The following is an 18,083-nucleotide window of genomic DNA, read 5'->3' on the forward strand; positions in this document are numbered from 1 at the left end:
AGTAGTCTCTGACCTTTCAGATGCCTTTTTCCTGTTTGTCTACTTCAGGGCATTTGGGGGATTTTTCACCAGATCATCTAAAGCAGTCCTTCCCAGAGGCCTGCATGAGTCCAGCCTTGCTTGTGTTTGAGAAAGCTCCTATGCTGGGAGGTGGGGGAATTTTTGCCTTAACTTCACGTCTCAAGTAAGGTATCACAGTTTTTGTGGCTCGTACACAATTAGTCCTGTGCGCCCCTTTCACAGTCCTGTCTCACTTTTGCTCACTTTTGTGCCAGATGGGAATGGATTAAGCAAATTAGCGTCCACTCAGTGCCTGATCCAGGTGGAATCAAATCTGAGCTGGATTCTCTATTGTAGAGTATATATCATGATATCTAAATCATGGTCCCACAACATCATGACTACTAAGCGATATGATCTTAACTTTTGTTAAACTAAAAAATACTGAGTTTTTTTTTTTTTTAATTTTTGGCTGCACCATGCATGTGAGATCTTAGTTCCCCAAACAGGGATCCAACCGAAGCCCCCTGCCGTGGAGGCATGGAGTCTTAACCATTAGACCACCAGGGAAGTCCCATGCATTTATTTCAAGCTGCCTCAAATCTCTTTACAAAACAAGACAATATCTAATTTTTTTTTTCATTTTGGTTTTTCCTAGTGAAAGTGATACATTCTCAAATAGATAAAATATGGAAAACCCCTAAGAATAAAAAGGAGGCAACAACCCTCCCTTTCAAGAGAACCACACTGAGACTTTCATACACTTTCTGTAAATACACTCCTCTTTTATTTATTTATACTTAACTAGTTTATTTATTCTTTCAACTTTTTACTTTTATATTGGAGTATAGCCAATTCGCAGTGTTGCAAAAGCTTCAGGTGTGCAGCACAGCAACTCAGCCGTACACATATAAACTACATATATAAACTCCCCTCACATCCAGGCTGCCACACACATGGTCCTTTAAAAAGAATGAAATTAGCAGTACTGATTTCATTCTGATCATACATGACTGTTACCAAAATACTCAAACTGCACAGAGAATGCAAAAGTCCCTATAACCCCACAGCCCTGGAGATAGCTGCTGGCAGCACTCCTTCCTTAACTAATTACACATATTCACCAGTTTTAACCAGAGATCACACTGACCACACTGATCCATGGGCTCTTCGTTTTTACTGAATAGTATGAACTGAAATCCTTGCAGTAGCTACATAAAGACTATGCCCTTGAACACTGTACTGTATTCCACTGTAGAAATATGACATGATTTACATATTCAATATCCTATTGACAGACACTTAGGTTGTCTCAATTTTTTGTTTTTCGTTTTACAAACAGTTCTGCAGTGAATAGCTTTATAAATGTATTTGCGCATTTATCCTGTTGTTTCTTTATAGCAAATTTCTAGTATAGAACTAGCTAGCAATGGATGTAAGCATTCACACTTTTGGTAACTTCTGCAAGATTTGCCCTCCAAAAAGTTTTAACCAATTTATTCTTCCAAACTATTTTTTCTATACATAGACTTATGTACATTATTAGGTACTCACACTGTGAATATATTAGTATCCTGCTTTTTCTCCCAACATTTTGGTGGGTGTTATTACAAAGTCAATGTGAGCATTTCTAATGATTGCATAATATTCTATTGAATTGATTTATTACTGTCATGGTTTATTTAACCATTTTCCTATTGATGAATGCTGAAATTGTTTCCTGTCTTTCAATATTATAAATACCCTGGCAATGAATATCTTTGTGTATAAGTAGTTTTAATTTTCTTTCTCTAGAACTATTTCCTTAGGACAGATTCCTTGAAGACTGATTACTAGATATAGAAATTGTGAAACACTGCTGAATTGCATTCCAAAAAAGTAGTAATTAGGGTAAATTGTAATATGTTGGAAACAACCCAGATGTCCATCAAGAGGATATTGATTATAGTATTATACAATGAAAGACTAGTTGTTAAACGGGCAAGGGATATTTATTTCCATTCATATGTCCTTCCACAATGTACTATGGGGGGAAAAGCAGGTTTCAGAAAATAATATATAGAATTTAGGGGGAAAGAAATATATTTAAATGATAAATATACAAAAAGTAAAATACAATATAATAACCTACATAAATTATCAAGTTCTAAAGGCATAGTTATTAACCATTATTTTGAGAAGGCAAAGAACATAGGAATTTTTCTGTTTCTACTTCACAAACTTCAGTCATATTCAGATTTCTTATAGTGAGTTGGTAAGTTTTTGTAAGTAGACAACTGATCAACAAAGACTTTAGAGAGGAAAGCTTGTAAATTATTTATTTTTAAAAATGCCCTTTGATTGATTTAATGCATAGTAGTTTTTTGGTTTACATAGTGAAATTCACCCATCTTCATCTTTTTTTTTCCTCCCTAAGTCTTCCAAATTTAGCAACACCCTTCTGCTAATTATTCCTAGCCCTGCTGGGCTAAGCGTTTTCATCTCTGTATGAAATCTGGAGTTTACTGTCCAGGACAGGATGTGCTGCTCAGTCCTCTCAACAATGCCAAGAGGGAAGGTGCTATTATTACCCCATTTCACACATGGAAAAACTGAGGCTCAGAAGGTCCAATCACTTCCCCAAGGACAGTCAGCAGGGCAGGGGGCTGGCTTTGAACCCAGAGCCATGTGGCTCCACGGCCTGCGTTCCTGACTCCTAAACAGTGGGCTCCAGGCTGACTGCCCCACTTAGCCAGGAACTGAGAGAGAAAAGATCCATTTAAAAAACTGGCTGAAAGTCCTGGAAATGCGCAGAGGCAGCCAGAATGGAAAAAGATGCTCAAAGGGAACAGAACTGCTCAAAGGGGCTGAGGCTGCCCTGTCACTTGTGACACGTGGAAAACTTGACCACTGTAGCGTCCAGGAGGTTAGTGGGAGAACTGGTCATGCTCTTTGGCAAACTGCTCCTCCTCCTCCCTCCCTGCCCCTACCCCAACCCCACCCTGGGAGGAAGCACTTGGGACCATCTCAGAGGAGGCTTTTCTGGTGGCCGTGACTCAGTCTCGAAAAGGAGTGACAGCGCATCCTCGAGCTTTGTGGGGCAGCAGGGTCCACCGGACCCCTCCAGCCAGCATTTGTTTTTAAGCCCCTGGTCTCAGGCTGCCTCTCTCCCAGGTCCCCTGAGCTTGGCCACATGAGCCACACCCTTGGCACAGTCATGGGATGGTTGGGAGGATGTGGCACCTCTCAAGGCTGCTTCTCCTGGGCTGACACCCAGGACGCTGCTTTCTTCCCCACCCTCCTGCCTCTCCTGAAGACCTCACCCCATCTCCTTGGCCTCCTTCTTGCCCTCAGAATCCCTACTTGTGACCCAGGCACACTAACCTTCAACTCTCTTCCCACAGAGGGGGATCCGCCTGAGAGACCTGAGCCAGGCATAGGAAGAGGGACAAGGTGTGGGTCTAGTTTTGCCCGGCCTGAGCCCCGCCCGGCAGAGGAGCAGGTCCCTGGGAGTAGACTCCTGTCCTCAGCAGTGCAGCGAGTCCCCCTTTCTGAGGAGTTGCTGGTTCATGAGCCACAGGGGAAAGGAGCCCATGTCTGCTCACCTTGGCAAGGAGGGCAGAGACATCCATCCTTCATTCATTCACTCATTCCTTCAACATTGCCCTCTTTGAGCACCGTGGTGTGCCCAACCCTGCCTCTGCCTTCAGGGCAATTACAGTCCAGTTTGGTGAGGGAAGAGGGTGTGTGTTGCAGGGGGTGGGGGAGGGGACATAGAGGTTATCATGGTGGACTTTCTGGAAGAGGTGACATTCAACAGAATCTTGAAGGGGGAGTCCATCTGGGTTTTGTCCAGAGCCTGGCTGAGCTGGGGACAGAGTTCATAGGCCAAGGATTTGGAACAACTTCCCCTTTAGCCTCAGTTGATTAAAAACTAGGAGCGGAAGAGGGGTGCTGCTGAACTTCTACCCCAAAGGAGTGGGGCAGACACAGGCAGGCTGGCCAGCCAGCTTGGAGCCAGGCAAATGTGTCTGGGGGGTGGTAGTGCCAGGCCAAGGCATGCAAAGGGAAGAAGAGTTGGGTGGATTCTACCATGAAGGCCTGGGGCCCAACCAGGCCCCCCGCAGGGTACTGCTCATGCTGCTGCCCCCCCCCCCAACTCCGCATGCCGCCCCACCCCCCAAGCATGCCTGTGCCTCCTGCATGGCCCTTGTGTGACTGTTGGTTTTCCCCTACCTCCCCTCCCCCAGCTCTTACAAGGAGCATTGCCTGTCCCCAGCCTGACTCAGGAGGCCAGCTGGCACCTTGGGCCCTGCCCTCCCCAGATTCTCCCCGGACAGTAATCTGCAGGCTGTTACCTGCCTGGTTCCCCACTTGAGTGTGTCTGCAAGCCTTTGAAAAGGCAAAGCGTAGCCCTGAGGATGAGTGAACGTTTGGGGAGCTAACTGTGCCCCCAAACAAAGGCCTCAATCGAATAGGTCTGTTTCCAAGATGGCTGCCAGCAAGATGGCTGCCGAGGAGCAGGCTGATTCCCAAGGCACTTGTGCGCATGGGAACTACCAGCCCCCATGAAGTTGCCCAGGTAGGCTAGTAAAGAGGGCCCAGACCCGGGAAGGCCCTTGAATTGCCATTTGGCTCCCACGACTGAGGGAAAGGGGTGGCCGTGGCTTGGTGCCGTCAGCTTCCTGGGCCCCCAAGTCTTGGGCATTTGGTGTGTCCCTCCCACCCCACCCTGGATTCTGGTGGGCTTTGGGTGCCCCCTGCCTGTGCCCGCTGTGTACCTGGCTCTCTCCCCTGCCACCCTTTCTCAGCTCCAGCAGTACCCCCGGCTGCGGGAGGAGATGGAGCGCATTGTGACCACCCACATCCGGGAGCGCGAGGGTCGCACCAAGGAGCAGGTGAGCCCACTTGGCACTGCCCACTCTTCCCTGGCCTTGAACTCCTGCCCCTGGGCTCACCTCCTTCTTCCCCGTTAGTCTCTTCTGTCTCAGTCTCTCGTATACGTTCTCTCCCCATATTAACTTTATGTGTCTCTCTTACTCTGTTTTATTGTGAGAAAAAAATACACATACCATACATTTCACTGTTTTACCCACTTCAAATCGTGCAGTTCAGTGGTCTTAAGGACATTCAGATTGCAACCATCACCACCATCCATGTCCAGAACTTTTTCATCTTCCTAAAATGAAACTCTGCCCACCTCCACCTTAAACAGTCCCTGGCAGTCCAGTGGTGTAGACTCTGCGCTCCCAATGCAGGGGGCTCAGGTTTGATTCCCAGTTGGGAAACCAAGATCCTGCATGCTGCATGGCACAGCAAAAAAAAAACACAAAACACAATGACTCCCATCCCATCCTCTTCCCAGCCCCTGGCAACCACCATTCTCCTTTCTGTTTCTATGAATTTGACAAGTCTCGGTACCTCGTATAAATGGAAGCAAACAACAACTGTCATTGTGTGTCTGGCTTGCTTCACTCAGCGTAATGTTCTCAAGGTTCATCCATGTTGTAGCACGTGTCAGGATAACTCTCCTTTTTAAGGCTGAATCATATTCCATTGTTTGGGTAGACCACATTTTGCGTATCCATTTGAGTTGGGTTTTTTCCCCCCACCTTTGGGCTATTGTGAATAATGCTGCTATGAACATGGGTGCACAAATATCTCTTTGAGACCTTGCTTTCAGTTCTTTGGAGTGTATTCCCAGAAATGGAATCACTGGATCATATGGTACTTCTATGTTTAATTTTTTGAGGATCTGCCATAGAGTTTTCTACAGAAGCTGTTCCATTTTACAATCCTACCATCTGCTTCTCAACTTTCTATACTCTGGTCACCCCTATTTGGGCCTCTCTCTCTATTTCCTGTTTCTCTGGGTCACCATACACCCCCTCCTAGGCACCCTCCCTTCCTTTTATGTAGTCATCTATCAAATACTCATTCATTCATTCAATAAGAGGCATGTCCACTGAGTGCTCCTCTGGGTTGAGAGGAACAGAAGTAAGCAGGCCCCCTTACAGCTCTCACAGAGCTCACAGGTGAGTCCTTTTTCCTTGTCCATCTCCCTGTCATCCTTCCGTCTGTACCCACTTCTGGCTCCCAGTCCCCAGCCTCATCCTTATACACTCCTTCTCCACAATGGTGCTGTCCTCAGCCACCCACTTTTTTCAGTTTCAGTTTTGGCTGTGCTGGATCTTCGTCGTGGCATGCATGGGCTTCCCTTGTTGAGCATGAGCTCTACGGCGCATGGGCACAGTAGTTAAGACACACAGGCTTTAGTTGCCCCACAGCATGTGGGATCTTAGTTCCCTGACCAGGGATCAAACCCACATCCCCTGCATTGGAAGGTAGATTCTTAACCACTAGACCATTGGGGAAGTCCCAAGTATATGCATTTTAATGTTGTCATATATTGCCAAACTGCCCTCCAAGAAGATGATGCATGTTTATACTTCCATCTATGGTATGTCTTCCTACAACTGTGCCCACATTGGTCCCAATATTTATTATTAATTTGAAAGGTCAAAAAGGGTCCCATTTTAATTTACATTTCTTTGTGAACAAGAGGGAGCATTTTTTACATATCCTTATTGGTTATCTGCATTTCTTCTATGGATTACCCATTCAGGTTCTTTGACTATTTTGGTTTGTGTTTCTTGTCTTCCATTTATTGATTTCTAGGAACTCTTTATTTATTATGGATACTATTATGGATCTCTTTGTTTATTATGGTTTATAGATTTATTTCTTATGGATTCTATATATGCTGCAAGTGTGCTTCTCCCAGATGTTCATGCATTTTAAAACTCTATGGTATCTTTTCCATTTGCCTGCTGACCTGTGTATCCTTGAAGGTCATGCTCCTCATCGATATTGAGCTGGCTTACATGAATACCAACCATGAGGACTTCATAGGCTTTGCCAAGTGAGTGCTCCTTGGTCAGAGAAGGTGACAGTTTGTGTGACTATGTGTGTGTGTGTGTGTGTGTGTGTGTGTGTGTAGGGCCCAGGCCTGCTGGGGCAAGCCTCTGGGTCTGGTGCCCACTGAACAGTAGCAATGAAGCTGGACCTCTGGAGAGAGGTTCTGGGACTCTTCCTTCTCTCCTCATTAGTGCTCAGCAGAGAAGCAACCAGATGAACAAGAAGAAGGCTTCAGGGAACCAGGTGAGTGAACTCCAGTGCCCTAGCCGGAGGGATGGAGGGTGCCGGATGGACGCCAAGCTCTGAGAGCCCCCTCCCCCGAGGGGAAGGGTCCCACAGGGGCCAGGGAGCCTATCAGATGCCAGCCACAAGCCTCCCACTCTGCCTCAGTAACCCTCTCTCCTCTCTCCCGATGCTTCTCGTGGTTGCTATGGTTACCTCTTTGCAGGATGAGATTCTGGTGAGTACCAGGACTGGGGCTCTTGGTTTGTATAGTGAGGGGGAGGAGGGGACCCATTTGTAGCGGGGATGCTCAGGGGTCAAGAGGACACCTTTTGGTTTGAGCTGCTTGCACACAGCAACACATGGGTGTCCACACAAGCACTCAGGCCAGAGGCAAGGCTTAGCCACACACAGAGTCCTACCAATCTGTCCTTTGGTGTGCATGAGCTAAGCATCTCCTTCATCCAGAGGGAGACCACATGGGCTGGAGTGGGCCAAAATGTTTGGAAGAGACCTGGCATTGAGTAGGAGCTCTTTACTGTCAGATGGATGGATGGATGGATGGATGGATGAGAGAGAATGTTTTTAAGCTGGCATCCCTACCAGAGAGTCGAGGAAAGAGATGAATGAAATGTCAAGAAACCGGGGCCTCCTCACCTGCTCTGTTCTTCAGATCTCTGCTGAAACATCACTTCTCAGCCCCAGTTGTACCCCAAGCCATAGAGTCCGAGCTTTTCCAGAGGCCATAGTGTCTTTGTGATAATCTAGATGCTTGTGTGCTCACTGACATCATATCACTTCCCTCTTGAGCCCTCTAAGGGGAAGGGCTGGGTCTGTCTTGTTTACCAGTAAATCCTTGGCCCCCAGCGCAGTGCCTGGCACCCAATAGGTGCTCATTAGAAGGAAGGAGTTCATGAATGCAATATCCCAGGGCAATTTGATTCAGCACACACTCACTGGGACCTACACTGTGCTGGCCCCTAGACAGGAGTCAGACTCTAGTCCTGCCCCTTGTAGGCTGGGCTTGCAGTCAGGCCCCAGGGGGAACAGGAGGTTCCCGGTGCCCAGGCTCTGGAAAGGGGTTTTGAATGAGCAGGGAGGAGGGCAGAGTTGCGGTGGCCGAGGGAGCACAAAGGCTGGGAGTCAAGGCGGGAGCAGGGCAGAGAGGTCTGCTGGTCAGATGCTGGAGATGGAGAGCCAGGGTACAGCATTTGGACTCAATTCCAAAGACAGTGACAAGATGCCAAGGGGGTCCTCTCCAGATGGGACAGGGTGAGAGAGGCATCTGGCTCTTTGTCCCTGTTAACCGCTAAGGCAGCTATTAGCTGTGATCTGCTGTGTGACTTAGGTTCTCAGGCTTCTCAGGGAAGCCAGAGGGTCAAGCAGGCTTGACCCCAGAGGTCTTTCCTGCTAGCCTAAGTCTCCTCTGTCTTCTCAGGGGAGAAGCCAGGGAGGCCAGGGCTTGGGGGAGGGAGTGGAAGCAGCTCCCTCATCCCCTCAGTCTGGCCCGCCACCAGGGTCTAGTCGATGGCCCTGCCCTTGAACCAGAATCCACAGGCCCAGATCTGTGTTGATGGCTCAGGACGGTCCCAGGGCCAGCTGTTTCCTGCTGTGGAAAGAGACCTTTGCCCATTACTCTGGGTTTCCCCGGGGAAGAGGAGTCTAGACAATTTGTGCTCAGCAACCCCCCACTCCCGCCTCCCACTCTACCACCACCACCCCCCGTCTGGGACCTGGAGACAAAAACTCTTAGAATCCCACTGTGGCAGCCTTTGTGTATTCATGCCACAAATATTTATTGATCACTTACTGTCTGCGGAGCACACTGACAAGTACTAGGATACACCAGTAGAGGAGAGAGTTCACAGTTTAGCAAGGCAGGCGACATGAACTAATAATCACACACACACACAGATTCAAAATCCCAGTCATCATCATAGAAGAAAACTTCAGGGAATGATGAAAGATTATAATATGGGTTCTGATTATCCTGGGAGCCAGGGAGAGCCTGTCTGAGAATGTGACTTCTGAGCCTATACCCTGAGGATGGAGTCAGATTTGTCAGGCAAACAGGGGGAAGTGCTTTCTAGGTAGAGTCAACATCAGCATGTGCAAAGTCCCTGAGACAAGTCTTTGAATAAGCTGACTCTTAAGCTGAGAAGATATACTTTGGCTCATGTTGCCCAGTCAGCCACCTAAACTCAGCTTGCACACTTTTTAGTGCTGGGGAGCTCATCCCCTCCCAAGGCCACCAGTTGCCTACTCAGATGGCTCCAACTGACAGAGGCTCTTTATCCTGAACTGACCTCTGTCTTCCACTCTGTTCACTTGTGGTTCAAACCAGGGTAGATCTGGCCCCTACCGTCCCTGACCAGCCAGGCCTCCAAGACCTGAGAGAGGGGTGGCCTTTTGAGTGTCTCTCTTTGCCTACCTATCTTCCATGGGGAATCCTGGCCTCTGTCCAGTGACTTCCTGTCCTCCCACCACACCACCTTTCAGGTCATCCGGAAGGGCTGGCTGACCATCAACAACATCGGCATCATGAAGGGAGGCTCCAAGGAGTATTGGTTTGTGCTGACTGCCGAGAATCTGTCCTGGTACAAGGATGACGAGGTAAGTAAAGGGACACTTGTCATCAAGGGATTTGTCTGATGGCCAGTCAGGTTTAGATCCTACCACAGTGGAGTGGACTGGACCACCAAATAGGAGTATTTGGTATCTATTTCACTGACTGATTGACTTATTTTTGGCTGGGTCCAGTACTTAGTTGCAGTGCAAGGACTTAGTTGCCCCAGGGCATGTGGAATCTTAGTTCCCTGACCAGAGATCAAACCCATGTTCCCTGCCTTGGAAGGCGGATTCTTAACCACTGGACCACCAGGGAAGTCTCCCAACAGGGGTATTTAAAAATCCCATCAAAGAGCTTTGAGTGAAGCTGGGAAGTAAGGACCATAAGCAGGCAGTTCTGGGGGCTCATCCAGGCAGGATGGGGAAGATGGCTTGGCCGGATGGGGGAGCTTGGGGGCTGAGCGCCCTGGAGAGGGTAGGCAGGGGTGCTGAGCGTCCCTCTCTGACCCCACCAGGCCCGCAGCCTTCCTGTTTTCTTGCTCCAGGGCGTGCCTGCTCCTCTGTGGCCCCCACAGGCCCATGACACACACAGTCCAGCTGCCAGACACAGTGTTAACCCCTGCACCCCAGTCCCCCAGGCCCCGCAGTCCAAGCAAGATGCCCAGGGTGCCTCCAGCCGGAGGGTCCAAGACCAATGGGGCCCACAGAGGCGCCACACCGAACCTCTCCCTGCCCGCCAGGCATAGACCCCCCTGCCACTTCCCTCCCCTGCTGTTGGTCTCCTTTAAGAACCAGTCTATTTGGCTTCCACATCTGGATTCCAGAGGTGACCAAAGAGAGCAGGGAAGGCTGGGATGGAGTGGGGAGGGGGGTGGGGGGATGGCTTGTGGTAATGAACTCCAGCTGGCCAAGGAGTGGGGGAGGGGACCCTCTTCTTCCTGAGGGGGCCGTTGAAGGACAGCGGGGAGCAGAGCTTGGGGTGGTGGCCTGCGATTTTGGTCTCCAAGCCCCTCTCGGTGATCCCTGGCCCCCTCTGAGTTGCCCGAGGTAGGGCCCCCCTCCCCACCTTGGGCGGGCCCCCTCTGTCGTCACTGGCAGGGGCGCCAAGCCATCTGGACCTCATTACCCCAACCCTGGCCTCTCCCAGAGCCCGGGGCCCCTTGAAGGGATGGAGCGTGAGGTGGCGGGGCATGCGGGGGGGGGGGTGGGGTGGGGGTCGCTTCCTGCTCTGCCTCCCAGGGAGGCTCCCTAGACGTGTGCCGTGGATGGGGGGGTGCCGACTGCTGGCCCCCACAACTGGTGCCCCTATGCTGCAGTTCCTTACACAGGGCCGGGGGACATTGTGAGCTGGGGCTGAGGGCCAGCGACTGTCTACACTGTGGGGGAGAAAGAAGTGTATCTGAGAGGGCCCCCCCCACCCCGTCCTTGTACATGTGTACGTGGCGGGGTGTCTTTTGGGAGCTTTGTGTGTACATCTGAGTTGAGTCACATGTGATGCTGGCCTGTCTGTGGGGGTGGGAGGGGGTGGGCAGAGAATGCCGGGAGGTGGGAGCCTGGTGGACGCGGCGTGTGGGTGTTTGACAGGAGAGCGTCTGGGTTATAAGCATCAGGGCGTGTTTGGTATGTGAGGGTCTGCGTGTGCGTTTGGGGGCAGACCACGTGTGCCCGTGCTCAGTGTGTAAATGCCGGTGTGTATGTGCGGCGAGTGGGCTCCAGGAGCAAGGACGTGCGTGTGGCACGTTTGAGAATATGTATCGTATGTACTGGGGATGTAAGGATGGGAGAGGACCAGAGTTCCGTTGTGAGTGGATATGAGTGTGTGTCTGTGGGAGCTTGTGTGTGTGTGCACTTGTATGTGTGTGGGACATTGGACGTGCAATTTAAAACTTGAATGCAGGAATGTATGTTTCTGAGTTGGGGGTGGGGTGTTGGTGCTGAGGTGAGGGTGCCTGTGTGTGTTGGATGTGAGTGGATTTTTTTTTTTTGCACTAAAACTGCTGGGGTCACGGAGGTGGTCCGGACTGGGGGGAGGCTGATCTGTCCCCCTTCTCCACCAGCCGTCTGCTCTTCAGGACTTGGATGACCCTCTGGGCAGACAGGCGGTCGCCCACAGCCCAGCCCTCACTGACCCCCCATCTTCTCAGTCTCCCTCTGCCACCCATCACCACCCCCACCCCATCCCACAGCAGCGTGGCACCCCCCCCCCGCCCCGCCTCCCTCGGTGCCTCCTCCCAGCCTCCACCCTGTGCCCCCCAAGCCCCCTGCCCCGGCTCCAGGCTCCGGTTGTGGGATGGCGGCCGGGGGTCGGTCCAGGTCTCCAGCGGCGGCGCCGAGGGTCTAACCCAGCCCAGCCTAACCAATGTGCAGACTACTGTACAATTTGGGAGTCCTGAACAGATAGTCTAAACACTGGGTAGACGGAGTGGAGGGGGTCCCACGATCCATCCAGGCAGCAGTGTCTGTCCGTCGGGTGTGAGTTCGGCCCCGTGTCCCGGAGATGCAAGGCCCCCCAGCCCAGCCCAACCGGTCCGGGGTCCCCTTTCTGCTCCGACTCCCCTTCTGCCTCTTTTGACGTGGCAGGGGCGAGCAGGAGCTGTGGCTGGGAAGGAGGGGCCTGGGGAGGGGGCCGGCCTGCGGGAAGGAGGAGGCTGCTCCTCACTGGATCCAACCCCAGGGCGGGTGGCGGCGGGGCCTCCCTCGAATGCTTCCAGATGTTCCCTGGCCGTGTGTGTGACTTCCTCCTCTCCTCCCCCAGCCGCCCTCCGGTGCTCCCGGCCACCCGCCTGGCATAAAGAGGGCTTTATGTGGCTGGTCGGTCCAGGCGGGTGGGTGGTGGGTGGGGGCAGGCAGAGGGAGGTGGGTAGGATGACACCAGGACCGGGAGCAGGGTCCTCTTAAACCCAGCTCCCCTACCCCACCCCGCCGCCCAAGATCCTGGGCGAGGCCCGGAGTCCTCCAAACCCACACAGACACCTCGCCCCACCCGGGGGCATGGGCCCAGAGGAGTCGGGTGGGCTAATGGGGTACAGGCAGCAGACACCCTTCCCCTCCTCCCAGAGCCCCATCCCCGGGTACCTCCTCTGCAGACTCCAGAGCTCCTCCCTTCTGTCTGTAGGACAGAGCAGCCTACAGACACATGTGCACATAGGCCTGCCACCCGCATGCCACCCACAGATAAGCATATCTCCTCCTAGACGATACAGATAAACCAGGTTCAGCCCATTATGTAAACGATATGTACATGTCCCAGAGGCACATTTGTGCAAACACACAGATATTTATAACTGCCGTGCACACCAAAAAAACTGTGCACACATACAAACATACTCACCCACATGGTCGGACTGGCACCTCCTCAGGCACCCTCATGCACACACAAGGACACACGGGCACAGGGACAATGGTGAGAGGGCACGTGCTCTGGCGGGCATGGATTTGCACAAACACAACCCCACACATTGCACACACTCACCACTTCTAGGCTTGTGCTGTGTGTCTGTCTGATTGCTAACACATGGGCGGCTGTCGGGGGGGCTGCTGAGCCAGCCCTTTGAAGACACCAGGCCCTGGTGGCCCCCCCCTCTTTCCCTGTCTCTCTAGTCAGGAAATGAAGTCAGAGGCTTATCCAACGCAGGCCCCACTGGCCAGGCCGGGGGCGAGAGAGGCTGAGTGTGGCGGTCCCTGGCTGGGGCTGGCCTGGCTTGTATCCAGGGCTTGCTTGGGGCTGGATGTGGGAGCCAAGCTCAGCCTCACTACCCCGGGCTCTTGAGCTCTGGCACAGATGCGGAGGTGGTGGGAAGGGCTTGAGCCAAGGTGTCTGGCAGGCCCAGAGCTCTGGGGCCAGGCTCTTACCAGATAGAGCCTGCACAGTTCTAGGGGGCTGGTGGTCCCTAGTCCCAGGTGCCCACCCCAACCCCTCGCCCCAACGCAGAGCATCCTTATGGAGTGAGGGGGGGCAGAGAACAGCGCCAACCTCACCATCACTCCTTCCTTGCTCTCCCTCAGGAGAAAGAGAAGAAGTACATGCTGTCCGTGGATAACCTGAAGTTGCGGGACGTGGAGAAGGGCTTCATGTCCAGCAAGCACATCTTTGCCCTCTTCAACACGGAGCAGAGGTGCCCACCTTCCCCCATGGGGCCCACAGATCCAGAAGGGAGAGGGACCTGCCCCGAGCCCCCCAACAAGTCATTCATTTGACAAACATTTGTTGAGTTTCTCCTCTGTGCTAGACTCATGTCAAGATCTCATTCCTGGTCTGTGCTCCCCACCCCCATTTCCTTTCTCCTTCCCACCTGACCTCCCTCCCTCTCCGCCTCTGTCTCTCCTTCCCTCCTTCCTCCCCTTCTGCAAGCACTTGGTTAGTAACTGCCCTGGGTAAGATACTGGCAGTACCAGGCCTCTCACCTCCCAACCCAGGGCTGACTCTAGGGGCCTTTCTCCCACTCAGAGATGTGGGTTCAATACAGCTGCCAAGAGGAGAAAGCCAGGGAGGGGGCAATGGGGCTTGCTATCTAAACCAAGGACTGCACTGTCATGGGTGCCCCTTTGATGAGGGCTCAGTCCCTTTCTAAGAGAGTATTTTACTGCTTATTTCACTGAATTCTCACAATGACCCTAAAAGGCAGGACTTGTTACTATTTTTAACTTTTTATTAATTTATTTGGCTGTGCTGGGTCTTAGTTGCAACACACAAGATCTTTGATCTTGTGGCACACAAGTTCTCTAGTTGCAGCATGTGGGATGTAGTTTCCTGACCAGGGATTGAACTTGGGCCCCTTGTATTGGGAGCATGGAGTCTTAACCACTGGACCACCAAGGAAGTCCCAGGAATTGTTATTATTAACCCATCTTCCAGATGAGAAAACTGAGGCTGAGAGAGAGGAAGGGACTTGCCACAGCTGGGAAATAAGAAAGCCAGGACTGGCCCTGCAGGCATGATGACCCCTGTCCACGCGTGCCCTTAACTACCAAGGTGAAAGGGCTTTGCCCTGTCTCCCCTCACCACCGGCCCCACCTTGCAGGAATGTCTACAAGGATTATCGGCAGCTGGAGCTGGCCTGCGAGACACAGGAGGAGGTGGATAGCTGGAAGGCCTCCTTTCTAAGGGCTGGCGTGTACCCTGAGCGTGTTGGGGTGAGTGGCAGGGGAAGTAAAGGAGGGGCAAGCTGCTTAAATAAGGGGTCCTGTGGTGGAGCCACCCTCAGTGATGCCAGGTCGTGCCATATTTTCAAGATATTGGGCTCAGAAATAGCAGGAATCCTCCCTCTACCTGCCCCAGGGTGGGATCAGTTAAGCCTTCCTCCCATCCTTCTCCAATGCCATTTTACATGACCCTTTTTCTGCTGCAGATGGCATTTCCTGTATGCCTTTCATATAATGGTGGTTTCTTGTGACTGCCCTCACTTTTCTCCCCTCTTTCACTGTGACAAAGTCGAGAGTTGCCTTCGAATTGGGGTGCAGTGCCCAGATTGCTTACTCAGTCCCTCCTCTTTCCTCTCCATGTGTGTCTGCTTCGGCTATGCTCACTGGTGGCGGTGGCGGTGGTGGCAATGCTGATGTGGTGACCTCTGTGGCTTTGGTGTGGGCCTCCCAGGACAAAGAGAAAGTGAGTGTGCCCCTCCCTCATCCTCTGCCAGGCATCTCTAGCCTAGGGCCAGATCTGGTCAGGTCTTTAGAATCCAAAGGGACCTTGGAGATGTCCTTTTCCTAATTTACGGACTGGAAAAGTAAGGCAAATTCTAGGTACTAGAGTCAGAGCCAAGACGAGACTGAATGAGGGCCTGGGGTCCTGAGAGGCACTAGGGTGGGCACTCGTGCCCAGAGACCCAGAGCTATGGGGGAGCTGGTGTCTTTGTATATAGGCCAGCTGCATCTCTCTGTGCTCCAGCATTCTAGCCATCCTTGAAGGGGCTGGGACCCTGGGGATGCCTCGAACCTGGCTTTGAGGGCCCAGCCACCCTGATGCCCTCTGTTCTTAATTGCAGGCCAGTGAGACTGAGGAGAACGGCTCGGACAGCTTCATGCACTCCATGGACCCACAGCTGGAGCGGCAGGTGGAGACCATCCGGAACTTGGTGGATTCATACATGGCCATCGTCAACAAGACTGTCCGGGACCTCATGCCCAAGACGATCATGCATCTCATGATCAACAATGTGGGTTCACCACCATGTGGGGGGCAGTAGGACCCGGGAAGTGGGTGGCTGGCTTGGCCTCAGGTAGACACAGGCCAGCCACGTGGGACTGAATCAGGAGGGAGGCAGGGGTCCATGCCAGAGCTGTCAGATAGAAACGTCCTGTGAGCTTCACATATTACTCTGTAGATTCACACAACCAAATTGTTCCAGACATGCTTAAATTTTTCCAGAAAGGGCTCAGAATCTGCATCTTTTGAGAACTCCCAGACCATGTTTTGAAATACATACCCCCCAGAACCACTTCCACCTGTAGCTTAATGAAAAAGCATGGCCCTAGGGGAATTAGAACTGAGTTGAAATCTTGGGTTTGCCACAAATTCCCTGTGTGATTCTAAGCAAACAACTACCCTCTCTGAGCCTATGTTTCCTTATTTGTAAAATATGGATAATAATAGAATTGAGAATTAAATGAGTATAGAGTGCCTAACAACACGGTGCCCAGCATGTGCTAGGTGCTCAACGCATATTTAAATAATGAATAAATGAGACACAAGCCAATGGCATAAAAAACCTCCACAAATATTCTCTCCACAAATATTCCAGAGCCTGGACCAGGTAACAATGAGGGATTTTTAAGAACGTTAACCCACCTCCTAAACACAGAGACTGGCATTTCACCCAGTCCTGGCCCACATTCACACCTGGTACTCAAGGGCTCAGAACAGTTTAAACTGTCATCTTCCTTATTTTGGTCCAGTGGAACATACAAGTCTTTGGAAAGGGTGTAATTACCCATTTGGGGCTTCCCGGGTGGCATTAGTGGTAAAGAACCTGCCTGCCAATGTAGGAGACATAAGAGACGCAGGTTTGATCCCCCTGGAGGAGGACATGGCAATCCACTCCAGTATTCTTGCCGGGAGAATCCCATGGACAAAAGAACCTGGTGGGCTACAGTCCATGGGGTCGCCAAAAGTCAGACACGACTGAAGCAACTTAGTACTCATTCACCTCATTTTACAGATGTGGAAACTGAGGCTGAATAAAGCGGAGTAATCATTCCTGATGCGTGATATTAATAGCCCTTGGGTGTCCCTCCTAGATCTATGACCTGAACAGTTCACTTTTCTTCTCTGGATCATCTGAGATAAAGGGCAAGTGGGGGAGTGGGGGAAGCACGGGAGATCTCTAAGTTTAGGCAGTGGCAGAGCCCCATACCCGAGCTCCGATTCCTAGAAGGGCCGGGGAGGGGAGGGCAAATTGGTTGGTACAGGCCTCCGGGTCCAACCCTCTCCTCTCTTTGCCCACTCGCAGACCAAGGAATTCATCTTCTCGGAGCTGCTGGCCAACCTGTATTCGTGCGGGGACCAGAACACACTGATGGAGGAGTCGGCCGAGCAGGCACAGCGGCGTGACGAGATGCTGCGCATGTACCACGCACTGAAAGAGGCGCTCAGCATCATCGGCGACATCAACACGACCACCGTCAGCACGCCCATGCCCCCGCCTGTGGACGACTCCTGGCTGCAGGTGCAGAGCGTACCGACCGGACGCAGGTATCAGGGCCGGCTCCCACGGCCCCAAAGCCCCCCAGCCCGGGGCCCGCGGGAGGAGGGCCGGGACCGGGCAGTGGCGCGCCCGCGTCACCGGGGCGGCTCCCACCTGGAGCGAGGGGCGGAGCTTAGAGAGGGCGGGGCTTGTCGCGGGGCGGGGCTTGCCGTGGAACGCTGGCTGCCGGGCGGGGTGGAGCAGGGAAGTTGGAGCCTCCGAGCGGGGGCGGGCTTAAACACCCGAGTGAACCCAGGGAAGAGAGGGGCGGGGGCTTGCGCGCATGGGCGTGGCCGGCACCAGCCTGGGGGCGGGGCCTCGGTGTGGGGCAGAGCAGCTCATCTCTCCCCTGCTTGTCCTTCTGTTTCTGTCGCCCGCAGGTCACCCACGTCCAGCCCCACGCCGCAGCGCCGAGCCCCTGCCGTGCCCCCAGCCCGGCCCGGGTCGCGGGGCCCTGCTCCTGGGCCTCCGCCTGCTGGGTCCGCCCTGGGGGGAGCGCCCCCCGTGCCCTCCAGGCCGGGGGCTTCCCCTGACCCCTTCGGTCCTCCCCCTCAGGTGCCCTCGCGCCCCAACCGCGCCCCGCCCGGGGTCCCCAGGTGAGTAGGGGCTGAAAGCGGTGGCAGAGATCGCCGGGCGGGCGAGGCCGGGAGGGAGGTGGGGCCGAATCCTGGAGCATCGGCCTGGTCGCCAGAGCCGGGCCTCTCCGTCCAAGTC

General features: G+C 52.7%; 1 protein-coding gene across 20 annotated transcripts in view; it reads left to right on the forward strand.

Annotated features, from left to right (window-relative positions):
* DNM1 (dynamin 1) overlaps window positions 1-18,083 on the forward strand; it is a 47,767-nt gene that overhangs the window by 21,143 nt on the left and 8,541 nt on the right. For 10 of the 20 annotated variants that reach the window (XM_019970923.2, XM_019970924.2, XM_019970928.2 and 7 more), the window contains exons 11-21: window positions 4,791-4,877; window positions 6,831-6,901; window positions 7,089-7,140; window positions 7,346-7,357; window positions 9,619-9,732; window positions 13,693-13,802; window positions 14,709-14,820; window positions 15,281-15,292; window positions 15,672-15,842; window positions 17,136-17,377; window positions 17,750-17,965. In XM_019970923.2, the coding sequence (XP_019826482.2) occupies window positions 4,791-4,877; window positions 6,831-6,901; window positions 7,089-7,140; window positions 7,346-7,357; window positions 9,619-9,732; window positions 13,693-13,802; window positions 14,709-14,820; window positions 15,281-15,292; window positions 15,672-15,842; window positions 17,136-17,377; window positions 17,750-17,965 (1,199 nt within the window). The remainder of the gene's footprint in view (window positions 1-4,790; window positions 4,878-6,830; window positions 6,902-7,088; window positions 7,141-7,345; window positions 7,358-9,618; window positions 9,733-13,692; window positions 13,803-14,708; window positions 14,821-15,280; window positions 15,293-15,671; window positions 15,843-17,135; window positions 17,378-17,749; window positions 17,966-18,083) is intronic. The other 10 variants (XR_011569444.1, XR_011569437.1, XR_011569439.1 and 7 more) reach the window with 2 other exon arrangements.

This window comes from Bos indicus, chromosome 11 (assembly GCF_029378745.1).
Source record: "Bos indicus isolate NIAB-ARS_2022 breed Sahiwal x Tharparkar chromosome 11, NIAB-ARS_B.indTharparkar_mat_pri_1.0, whole genome shotgun sequence".
In the NCBI taxonomy this organism is placed as follows: Eukaryota; Metazoa; Chordata; class Mammalia; order Artiodactyla; family Bovidae; genus Bos; species Bos indicus.